At 53.4% G+C, this 12,446-nt stretch overlaps 1 protein-coding gene across 2 annotated transcripts in view; it reads left to right on the top strand.

The window, feature by feature from the left end:
* VWF (von Willebrand factor) overlaps positions 1-12,446 on the top strand; it is a 134,470-nt gene that overhangs the window by 58,233 nt on the left and 63,791 nt on the right. For both annotated transcript variants that reach the window (XM_059082366.2, XM_067008591.1), the window contains exons 16-18: positions 388-628; positions 5,839-5,933; positions 8,011-8,171. In XM_059082366.2, coding sequence (XP_058938349.1) covers positions 388-628; positions 5,839-5,933; positions 8,011-8,171 — 497 coding nt within the window. The remainder of the gene's footprint in view (positions 1-387; positions 629-5,838; positions 5,934-8,010; positions 8,172-12,446) is intronic.

Below are 12,446 nucleotides of genomic sequence, written 5' to 3'. Positions count from 1 at the left end.
GGCTGTGAGATCTAACGCCTTGAGAGGCAGCCAAGGCATAAGACCCGGTGAAGAGCAGGATGTTGTGTAGATGCTCCGTTAAGGGAGCACAGCCCTGAAATCCACCAGGATTTCCACCGTGGCCCAGGCTTTGAGAACTCAGAGACGCCCAAAGCACGGTCCACCTGGTTAAGCAGAGGAGAAAACGTGTACATCCGTGATGAGAACAGACGTTCGAGAAAATAAAGACACACTTTTGCTCACAGTGGGAAGAGAAGGCGGTGACCGTACGGATATGACTGGGGGGGTCCCGGCGGCAAAGGGGTGGCACCCCCGGTCCTAGAGCCGCAGTCCTGGTCATCTTAATGCCTGCACTGAGGCCGTCCTTCCCCCGCCCTCTCTCCCCAGCGCTGAGCTGCCCGCGAGGCCAGGTGTACCTGCAATGTGGGACCCCCTGCAACCTCACCTGCCGCTCCGTCTCTCACCCGGATGAGGAATGCACCGAGGTCTGCCTTGAGGGCTGCTTCTGCCCCCGGGGGCTCTACCTGGATGAGACCGGGGCCTGCGTGCCCAAGGCCCAGTGCCCCTGTTACTACGACGGTGACATCTTCCAGCCCCAAGACGTCTTCTCGGACCATCACACCATGTGGTAAGTCGAGCGGTGGCACCGGGGACCTCGGGAACGGCAGCACCGGGAAACGTTCCTCCACGTCCTTCATTTCATGGATGGGGAAACTGACGCCCGAGACAGACAGCGCCCGTCCAGCGTCGCACAGCAAGTCGGGAGCAAAGCTGAGATTTCACCCAGGTCTTCGGCCTGCCTTGCTGTGCAGGGCAGCGGAGCTCCAGGCTGGTGGCAGGAGTAGGTCATGGACAGCAAGCCAGCTGTCACGTGTGGAGCCCCATTTCTCTGCACTAGGTCTCAGCTTCCCTTTTCTAGAACCAAAGATGGCAGTTCTCCTCGCCCCCCTCCCCTTCAGCCTCCTGTCAGTGTTCTCAGGCTGAAGCACTTGAGCCGGGAGAAGACATACCGTAGCGACCTTGCCTCAAGGGCGCGTCACCGTCCCGACCTGCTTCATGCTTTTCTAGAAAAACAGCTGCAGGTCCCGCACGCTTCCTGCCGTCCTTCACCCAGGCCCCTGGGCGTGGTCAGTGTCAGCAGGGCCGTCAGGGTCGCAGAAGAAATTTGTAACAGAACATTTATAGACACCTCATTGGCACCAGTTCTGTCCCAGTGCTGGGCTAGAGATTGTAACCTGAAGGGGAACCAGACACAGGGTGGGACCCAGAGAAGCTGACAGTCTACGAGGGAAACCAGTTGAAATGTCCTGATTATGGAAAGTTTCAGACATCAAACTGGAGAGGGTAGTGTAAGGAGCCCTAATGCATCCAGCCCCAGCCTCCATAATTATCACCACTTTGCCATTCTGATTTGATCTATCCCTTCCTCCCCTTTTTGGCTGGAATAATTTAAAGAAAACCTCAGATATTATTTATTTTCATCTGAAAATACTTCGGTATGTATTTCCAACAGAGAAACACTTAAAAAAAAATAAATCTAACCACAATACCATTATTAACCTAAACATTAACAATCATTCCTTAATAACATCCAATATTCAATCCATGTTCACTTTTTCCTGATTTTGTCTCAAAATGTCTTTTTACAATTGGTTTGTCCAAGTCAAGATCCAATCAGGGTCTGCACGTTGCATTTGGTGTGAAGCTTTTTCTCATCACCCCAGTGAGATTAATTTGCTATCCTTCCCAATCTCCTATATCCAAAGTGGGTTGTTTGCACTTGTATTAAAACAGTTATGGTCATTGGGCCTGGATTGCTGCGAAAATGTGTTAAATCTCCCCTCTAGACTTGTGACCTCCTGAAGAGTAGACACTGTATCTTAGGCCCTGATCCCTAGTAGCTAACCGTTCTGATACAAAGTAGGTACCATTCATGTTTACTGAGATGAAATAACTATATTTGGTAGACTTGCCGTATCAGAGCCATAACCCCCCCTGCTCATTCAGAAAAGGGAAGGACCTCTTCCGTTTGGGAGGAATTGGGGAAGACTCAATGCAGGAGGTAACTTTTGTTTGAGTTTGAGGAGGATTCTACTGGCAGAAGTGGGGTGGAGGGTTTTGGGGGTGGAACAGCGGTCCAGGGTCTAAAATGCACAAGGCATACATCAGTCACCAAGGTAAGTCCTCTGGGGGAACATATGTGTGCATGAGGGAAAGATAAGACTGGGGGGAAGTTGGGGTCGGCCTTTGGAAGTTGAGGTGAGGACTGATGCTTGAGCAGTAGGCCGTGCGACCTCGGAGGATTTGAGCAGAGAGCAAATAGGGTCAAAGTGTAGTTTTAGGGAGTGGGTTCTGGAAGCTGCATGAGTTATGAGGTCAGTTGTGGGAAGATGTTGACATAGTCTGGTCGGAAGGTAAGGCCGTGGGCCAAGTAATAGCAGCAAAGACGGAGAGGGTCAGGAGCTAGAGACTCTGGGAAGGTAAACAGACCAGTAGGATGTTTGGGAGGAGGGGGAGGTGTATTGAAGGTGGTCCCAGGGTTCTGAACTTGAATGCTTGCGAGAACAGTGAGACCAAGAACTGCAAGAGGGCTCTTTGTAGGTGGAGGGAAGATAATGAGTTCGGTTTTGGCCTCGATGACTTTGAGTGACCACGAGGGCATCTTGGTGAATGAGTGGAACCGAGAGCTGGGATTAATGGGTTTGGAACTTGAGTAAGAGATTGGGCTGGAGGTACCCGTTACAGCCATGAGAGTAGCTAGGCTTCTAAGCGGGGAGGACCAAAGATGTGAGAATGTTCAGAGGACCAGCGGAGGAGAAAGGGGATCCCATGAGAGAGGCCAAAGAAGAAAGGCCAGTGGAAAGGGCAGAACCAGGAGAGGCCCATCTCATGGACATGAAGGGACCAGGGGAGCAGTACCATCTTCTGTTGGCTTGGGCACTTGGCCTTCGCCCAGTGGTTGTTTTAGCGTAGCTGTCGAGCTATAATATTCAAGGTGTTTCTCTCTGGGACCTTGAAACAACACTGTAAGGTGAGCAGGACTTGCTTTTTTAGTAAGGAATTGGAGGCTTAGGGAGATGGTCACTTTCCCGAGTCATCCAGCAAGTGGCTGGAACCCAGGGACCCTTGAACTCTTCGTGTTACATGGAGAAGAGGCTGTTGAATTTGGCGATCAGAAGGTCACAGTGGCCCCCTTGTTTCATAGTGTGGTGAGGAAAGAAGACGGAGGGTAGGGGGCTGGGGTGACTCGGAGGACAGCAATGTGGCTGCTATTGGTAAAAATAACCAGTTTTACCGTATCGGAAGCACAAGGAAGGTTGGGGAGGGGGGGACAGCAGCTCCTGGGTGGGCAGAGGGCCAGGGGGTAGCCCTGGCTTCAGACTCTTCTCAGGGTTTGGGCATCGGTGGCCTCTCCATGACCACCTCCTCTTCCCAGCCTCCCCTTCAGGCACCAGGGCTGAAAGCTATAGATCATGTTTTTCCACTTCATTTAGAAAACTGGATTTCAGGGAGAATGTGAGCCAGAGGGAACTCAGGGCTTGTCTGTGGCTATTTATTTTTATTCTTTTAAATTAATTAATTTATTTGTCTGTGTTACGTCTTGGTTGCGGCACACGGGCTCCTCTCTAGTTGTGGCACGTGGTCTCCAGTGCACGTGGGCTCAGTAGTTGCGGCGAGCGGTCTTAGTTGCCCCGCAGCATGTGGGATCCTAGTTCCCCGACCAGGGATTGAACCTGCGTCCCCTGCATTGGAAGGCGGATTCTTAATCACCGGATCACCAGGGTTCTATTTCTGTTTTTATTCTTCTGACAACACACTGAAGAATCAGCACAGCTGAAGCAATAAACGTTACTGCATATCTGTTAGATCAGGAAAATTTGAAATCTGGATAACGCCAAGGGTTGGCAGGGCCGTGGGACATGGGGCCCCTGACCTGCTCCTGGTGGACACAGACTTGTTCAGATGCTCTCCCAGTATCGTTTCAGAATCTCAATCTGATTATGTCACATTCCTGTTTGGAATCCTTCCAAAACCTTCCCCTCAACAGGCCTTAGGATGAAGGTCAGACCCCTCCCACGGCCTCCCAGGCCCCATGGGATCTGACCTCTGCTACCTGTCCCCTCTCCAGTGCCCTGGCCTCCCTTGATTCCTGAAGGTGCTTTGCTCCCTTCAAACCCAAGTCCGGTTGTACCTGCAAGAGCCAGGGGCACAGTCTATGCGAATTGGACATCCACACCTGGTAGCCGCACCTGGGCGTATATATCAGAGTTCTTCACGTAGGGCACGTGTATGAAGATGTCAGTCACAGCCTTGTTTGCGGTGGGGAGGAGTGAGGGACTGTCCTCCATGGCTCCTACCCTCTTGGATCTTTTTTTTTTTCTTCTATTTTTTGGCCTCGTCACTAGGCATGCGGGATCTTAGTCCCCTGACCGGAGATCGAACCTGCTCCCCCTGCAGTGGAAGCTCAGTGTCTTAACCACTGAGCCGCCAGGGAAGTCCCTACCCTCTTGGATCTTATAGTCCAGTGGCAGAGAGAGATGTTAACCAAATAATAACTCAAATGCATGTAAAGTTACAAGTGTGGTAGGAAGCAAAGTATGTGGTCTATGAAAGCTTGAAATGGGGAGGGGGGACAAAGGCATTTGTGTGTGTGTGTGTGTGTGTGTGTGTGTGTGTGTAAGTGATGTCAGGTCAGAGGAAACAGGTGTGCAGGAGCGTTTGCATTTGAGTGGGGGCAATGCACCTTCAGGATGAAAAGAAGGCCAGTGGGCTGGGTGGGGGACTGGTAGCAGGGCTCAGACCGTGTGGAGCCTGGGAGGCCATGGGAGGGGTTTGACCTCCATCCTAAGGCCTGTTGAAGGATTCCAAGCGGGAATGTGACATAATCTGATTTGGGTTTTGCAAAGATAGTTGGGCTGCCGTGAGGTATGTGTTCTGGAGGGAGGTGAGGAGAGATGCAGGACCTCAGTCGGGAGGCTTTTGCACCATCCAGGTGACGGGGGTGGGGCTCAGCAGTGGAGGTGGAGGCGGGTGAGGCTTCCGGCGATATTCAAGCCACCAAGCCCAGGGCTCGGGGATGCATAGGGTGTAGGGGGTGGGGAGAAGGCAGTGTCAGGGCTGAGCCCCGGGTTTGCGGTTTGTGAAACTAGATGGATGGTGGTTTCATTCGAAGAATCCAAGCCCCGGGGGAGAGCTGGCTTTGGAGGGGGGATAGCGAGCTCAGTTTTGGGCACACGGAGCCGCACAGGTGGTTGTCACGTAAGCATTTGAATACGCGGGTCTTAAGTTCAATGGAGAGACCGGAGCTGCTGATGTGAATCTGTGAGTCCTCCCGGCAGCTGAGGCTGGACTTGCAAATGGCACACAGAGTAGGAGGAGGAGAGGGGAGGCTGGGCTGAGTCCGCAGGGGGGCGGAGCTACAGCGAGCCTGAGAGAAGCAAGCAGCGAAGTGGGACGGAAACCAGGAGGGATGTTTTGTTTTCTTTTACATCTTTACTGGAGTGTAATTGCTTTACAGTGGTGTGCTGGTTTCTGCTTTATAACAAAGTGAATCAGCCATACATACACACATGTTCCCATACCCCTTCCCTCTTGCGTCTCCCTCCCTCCCACCCTCCCCCTTTTTGTAGAAGCAACAGGGATGGCTAATGTGGAAGGAGATCAAGTGAGAAAAGAAGTGAAGACAGTTGCACTGGGTCCAGGGGCGTGGAGGTCACTGGTGGCCTTAGCAGCCGCGTTTCAGCCAGGTTATGGGATGGGGGCCCGGCCGGAGGGGCCAGAGCACCCTGTGAGAGGTGGGGAATCCGTCTAAGTCAGGCTGTGACCTCCTCTCTGCAGCTACTGTGAGGATGGCTTCATGCACTGCTCCACGAGTGGACCCCCGGGAAGCCTGCTGCCCGACTCGGTCCTCAGCAGCCCCCTGTCCCACCGCAGTGAGTACCACCCCCAACGGCCTCTGCTCAGATGGTGTGGGTGAGGGGGCCGGCTGCGTTCAGGCACGCGCATGTGTGTGTGTGTGTGTGACTTCCAGGCCTGGATGTGCCTTTGCACGTACACATCCCAGTGGCTGAGGCAGGAGGAGCTTTATTTTGTGATGGGGAAAGACTGAATTGCCTGCAGGATGGGCCAGGGAGATCTCTCTTCTGCCCACGGCGACCTTAACCCAGGGAGCAGCTGTGGATACAGTGGTCCTTCATGGCCTCCTTTGACCGAGAGACACACGGTGACCGGAACACCTCTTTAGAAAGCTTCTCTGATGGATTTGAGACAGAGGAGTTTGGACTCGGTGCCCAACGTTTGAAGGTCCTAATGGATGCTGCGCTGTTTAAGGACAAGGCACAGGAGGGAGACCTGGTGGGACCATATTCCACGTTTATGGATCAGAAGAATCCAACACCCTTGCTTAGAAAGGGCCCTCCTAGTAGGAGGGAGCGAGATGCCTTTAGGTAGACAAAGGGGCTGTTTTCAACCTCCAGCTTGACCTCTCCTCCCTCCCTCTCACTTTCCTAAGGCCCCCTCTCTCCCCGTGACACAGCTCCGTGCCTTTGTTTGTTTTCTGGCTGGTCCTGGTGGGGAGTCCAAGAACAGGATGCCCGCATGGCCCTTGGCGGGGTGAGGACCCACCGACTTCTGGGTCCTCACTGTTTGCTCACCTGGTGGAAGGGTTAGGGGAGCTCTGTGGGGTGTCCTCTAAGGACGCGAATCCCATTCCTGAGGGCTCCACCTTCATGACCCAATCACCTGCCCCAAACCTCACCTCTTTTTTTTTTTTTTCTTTAAACGGGCCTCTCCTGTTGCAGAGCAGCGCGCAGGCTCAGCAGCCACGGCTCACGGGCCCAGCCGCTCCGCGGCACGTGGGATCTTCCCGGACCGGGGCACGAACCTGCGTCCCCCGCATCGGCAGGCTGACTCCCAACCGCTGCGCCACCAGGGAAGCCCTGCCTCTTTCTTCTTCCTGCTCTCTCTCATTGTAGCGTTTTCTCAGACACTCCACCCCTCTCTGTTGCATTCTGCCTCTTAGGTCTGATACTTCTCTCGCCCAGAGGCTTCTAGCCTAGTGACAGGAAGGTATTTCTTTTTCAAAGTCAGGAAACTCCTAGAATTCTGTGCCATTTGGAAAAGCCATTTAACCTCTTGGGGTTTCAGTTTCCCAGCAGAAGTTTCCATATAAAAACAAGGCTGGAAATTCTGACTTTCTTGTCCATAAGAGATCCTCAATGTTATATATGTATGTAAGATACAAATGCTATTCAATGCCTCAGGGTTTTTGAACCCCAGGGGCTGTGTCAGTTATCTGCTGTCATCATTTACTCAATCAACACAGTGATACCTTACTAATTGCCGGGAAATAGAACAGTGAACCAAGCAGACAAGACCCCCTGCCTGCATGGAGCCTGTGATCTAGTGTGTGGGTGGGGTGGGGGCGAGCAACGAGCAAAGAAGGAAGATACATGGCATCAAGTGGTCAGACGGTGGTGGTCGCGCGGGGGAGTGCAGGAGTGTCCAGGGATGGAGTGTTACAGGTTTAAATGGAGCGGCCGGGATGGCCAGGGGCTGGGCAGAGGATGCCATGTGAGCAAAGCCCCCTTTCGAGTTGTTGTAATTAAATCAGCGAATTTTAGGAATTTAAAATTAAATGTGTTGGAGCAAAGGTTCCTTTGAAGCACCCAAACCCAGGTCCTTTAAAGCCTGGCTCTGGATGTTTTTGCAGTGCGTCCTGATTCAGTGCAGCAGGGGACAGCAGGGTCAAGGGGGCTGGGGACCCTGGGCCGGTAGTGGGAGGCTGAGCTCGGCAGAGGCATCTTCAGTGTAGGCAGGGGTCAGAGCTCAGATGTGTAGGTGAGGCTGCCATTCAGGACCCAGCTGGAGGTCCAGCAGTGCCCTGTCCCAGGGCGTGGGCGGCCTGAGCCTCCGGGGTTGAGTGACTGCACGCGGGGGGCAAAGGACAGAGCAGAGGGCAGGTCCGTTCACCCCTTCGATGACGGTCTCTTTGGTTTTCCTGACTCCAAGGCAAAAGAAGCCTGTCCTGTCGGCCCCCCATGGTCAAGCTGGTGTGTCCTGCTGACAACCCGAGGGCTGAAGGGCTGGAGTGCGCCAAAACCTGCCAGAACTACGACCTGGAGTGCGTGAGCATGGGCTGCGTGTCCGGCTGCCTCTGCCCCCCCGGCATGGTAAGCCGCCCGAGCCGCGGAGGGATGGCGGCGACCTGCCGGGTTCCCGCGGGCAGGGCACCGTGAGGTGGGCTGCGGAGGCAGAGAGAGAAAGAAACAAGAGCTACACGAGGGCGGCGCTGGGGCTGCAGACGGGGTGCAGGCGGGCGCAGGGGTGAGTCCTCTGTGGCTGAGTCAGCCGCCAGGGGCAGGGAGAGAGCTGACGGGAGAGCTGAGGTTGATCTTGATCTTGGTGAGAGCTGACAGAAGTACAAGAACTTAGCACAGCGGTGCCCTAGGAAGCAAGGCAAGGATTTCCAGAAAAGACTTAAGAGTGCTAACGGGCATTTCCACTAGAATTTTCCCGAGGGCTCCAGGCCATTGTGCGGAGATGAGGAGACACATGCGAGCACGCACACGCACGTACACACACGTGCACACGTTTTGGCATATGATTTGCATTTATGTGTATAGCTCTGTATCTCAAGAGAAGACACTGCCGTCGGCAGGCCGCGGGCCCGCCAATCCCTTCCCCGCACCGAGCCTTGTTTTCCTCATCTGTAGGGTGAGCCACGAGGTCTTGGTCAGCTCCTAACCTTCCGTGTCTCTGGGGCTGAGGCTGCAAACCGTCACCCTCGGCCCTTCCTCTTGGTCCCTCAGCTGCTGGTCTGCGGCCGCCTGGCTCCTAGTGCATCCTCGTGGTGGCCGTGGCCTGAGCACACCCAGGCCCCCTTAGCTCTGTCCCAAGTCTAGTCTTAGGACATCCGTGCATTAAATATACATAGACTGTTCTTGTCACCCTGAAGGATGCGACTTCTGGACTCTTCTCTTGCAATGCATCCCGTCTTCTTGCTTTCTCTAATTCCTCATACCCAACGTGAGCAGTGAGGGCTGGGCTGAGGGTCCTAGAGGCCAAAATCGGTGGGGGGGAGGCAAGATGGCCCCCTTATAGCTGTAAAGGTCGTTCGTGATGCCCAGGCCTCGGCTTGGGGGCGGTATCCTGGGCTGTGGGAGCTGGAAACTCAGATGCGCCACCAGCAGCCCTCAGGACGGCCGCGGGCCGGGGTGAGCGCAGGGCACACGGTCCCTCTCTTTCCCTCCAACCCGCTCTCCTCCGAGACGGACAGACTCGCTGTTATCCGTTCTCCCTGGGTGCTCCCCTCTGTCTCAGCCTCTGAGGATTCTAGAACTGTCTTTTTTAATGGGGGAGCTAGAGATTGGCTAGGGGACATCCCCAAACTGGAAGATCTTGTTTGGGGCCTTAGCAGAAGGAGGTATAAAGGAGGGGGAAACTCAGACAAGAAATAGGAGCGTGGAGAGGAGGCTTCCATATTGTTCTTTTTACCCCAAGGGCCTCTTATTTTGACTGTTCCTGCTCCATGCTGGGAGAAGAAATTCTCCCCACATCACAGAGAAAGCTCTGGCAAGAGGAGGGATGCCACCCAGGAGACTGGAAGCATCAGGGGCTCTTTCAAATGAACTTTTTTTTTCCCCCACGAAGGAAATAGTACAGAGAGTCTTGAATATTAGTAACCACAATAATTGCATATTGTCCCAAATCCCCAGTGGAGAGCGAGGCCTTGAATGCAGGATGAGGACGACGCGGGCACTCTTGCAGCCTCTGGCCTCCCGAGGGAGGGCGGTCTCTGGACATCTGTCATGTTAACAGGGTGTCTCTCACCCCAACCGCAGGGGTTGTGAACTTGAGGCTTGTGGGATAAGAGACTGGGCTGTTTTCACAGCTGTTTCATTATGATACCAGCTAACATGCAGATCATCGAGGCCAGATCTGCGAGCAGGAAAGTCTGGGGGATTTACGAAGTGCACGGTGTGCTGGCTGCCGCCCGTGACCCGTGTTCTTGGCCTCCACGCAAAGGAAAAGGAGCCGAAAACGCTGTTTGGGCCCGTGGGTGCAGACATCCTCCGAGGGGGTGTTTCTCATCCGGCCATCCCCTGTGGAAGGTGGGAGGCTGTGGCAGGTCACTGAGGGTTTGGGGGGAGAGGTCAGGGGTTCTAAGGACTCGAGAGCGGGAGGGAGCCGCTCCTTCCCGGGGGGGGGATCCACGGGGAGCAGGGAGAGTAGGAACAGGGGCCCGAGGGCCCAGCTCCCAGCCCGGCCTCGCCGCTTCCTGGCTCCTTGCTTTTGCACATTCACTTTCGCTGAGCCTCAGTTGCCTCGTTTGTAACGTGGGCACAGAATTCCTGCTCTGCCTTCATCACACATGGGCCTGAAGGAGTCGTATGTGAAAGCACTTTTAAAACCAGAAAGTGCTATGGGATCATGGGAATAGCTTCAGTTGTTGTTTTTGTCCATAACCGAGGCTGTCTCAGAGGCTGGGCCGGCCCCCTCCTCTGGTCCATGGGAGAGACCCAGGAAGGGCCCATTTTCATAAATTTCCAATCTGTTGTGGACCAAAGCTTTTGTAAATATAATAGAAGTGAATTATCAGAATTATCAGAAAAATGAAGCAAAAGGCAATGACATACAAACATGAGTAACAGACAGGATATATTTGCACATGATTTTCTAAACACCTACTGCCCTCCAGGCTGCACTCACATCCTCTCAGACCTGCACTGGTCCTGAGGACCACCCCCCTCTTTGCCGTTGGTTCCGGGCCTGGTACCCACTCAGATCACAGGCTTTCTGCTTCACTCTGTCTGCTCTTGACACTGGTGCCAAGGTCTCCTTGCATGGGACCAGGGCTGGGGATGCTTTCTGACCACCCTGATGGGTGGTTGGTGCAGAAGCTGCCCCGAGCTTCCAGGCTTGAATCTGGGCTCCTGACGTTTACTTCAACAGAGTGGCAAGCCACTTAACATCTTTGTGTCTTTATTTTTCTCACCTGTAAAATTGGGTCAGAAGGGTTCTTGAGAGGATTGGAGGTTACAATGGTGGGTACATGGAAGTCGCTTCATAAGTGGTGGTTTAATGACCGCGGTTACAAGAAGTCCATGGAGGAAAAGCGTGAACCATATATGGACAGAGATGCTGTAGGAAACTAGTGCACACTGAGGAGCAATTTTTTGGACCTCAGGATCCACATATAAGACCCACTAGATCAATAAAATGAAGGGGTTGCCCTAGAAAATTTCCCGTCTTTTTCCACGGTTAAAAAAAATCCTTAAAAAAAAAAAAAAAAAAAAAACCCTTGAATGCACTTCCTGCCTTTAAATTAGACTATTACCTGCTTCCACCACGAGGTGGCAGCAAAGCACAACCCACCGCCCGGCTCACTCCGTCCCCGTCGGGGCCGTCATTGTCACCAGGCAGAGCCAGGAGCCCTAAAGACTCAGCTTTCAACATCCCCCCCACCCCCTGCCTGCCCCGAGGACACAGAACCATTCAAGGCTACATAACTGTGTAGTGGAAATCCTGGCCTCCTGACTCCCAGTGTAGTACCCCTGTCTGGGAGATGCTCACTTAACGCTCTGAAGTCCAGTGGTCCCATTTTCCAAACTGGTACCCAGTTCTGCTGGTACTGGAAAAGCTCTCAGCAGCTGAGACATGTGTTCATTTCCCTGGTCCTCTGAGGCCCGGTTTTCTCACTGGCCCACTATGAAGCCTGAAAAGACTTTGGTGCTGCTATTTTTTTTTTTTTTTTTTTTTTTTTTTTTTTTTTTTTTTTGCGGTATGCGGGCCTCTCACTGTTGTGGCCTCTCCCGTTGCGGGGCACAGGCTCCGGATGCGCAGGCTCAGCGGCCATGGCTCACGGGCTTAGTTGCTCCGCGGCATGTGGGATCTTCCCGGACCAGGGCACGAACCCGTGTCTCCTGCATCGGCAGGCGGATTCTCAACCACTGCGCCACCAGGGAAGCCCTGTTTTGTTTTTTTAAATTAATTTTTTATTGGAGTCTAGTTGATTTACAATGTTGTGTTAGTTTCAGGTGTACAGCAGCAAAGCGAATCAGTTACACATATATCCCCTCTTTTTTAGATTCTATTCCCATGTAGGTCATTACAGAGTATTGAGTAGAGTTCCCTGTGCTCTACAGGAGATCCTTAACAGTTATCTATTTTATATGTAGTCGTGTGTATATGTCAATCTCAATTTCCCAATTAATCCCTCGCCCCCTTTCCCCTTTGGTTGGCGCTGCTTTTTGAAAGGTAGAGCTTGGGCTCAGGGGCCCATCCAGAGAGGGCCTCCCATGTGAGCACTGGGCCCCGGGGACTCGGGAACACTCCAGAGGCTGCGTGAGGCTGGCGGCTGAGTCGTGGAGGTTCTTCTTCGCACCCCTTCCGACACACACACACACACACACACACACACACACGCTTGCATGCACACTTATACG

Source organism: Kogia breviceps, chromosome 12 (assembly GCF_026419965.1).
Source record: "Kogia breviceps isolate mKogBre1 chromosome 12, mKogBre1 haplotype 1, whole genome shotgun sequence".
Classification (NCBI taxonomy): domain Eukaryota; kingdom Metazoa; phylum Chordata; class Mammalia; order Artiodactyla; family Physeteridae; genus Kogia; species Kogia breviceps.
Note: the sequence above shows the minus strand (reverse complement) of the source record. Positions and strands in the feature narration are given on the sequence as shown.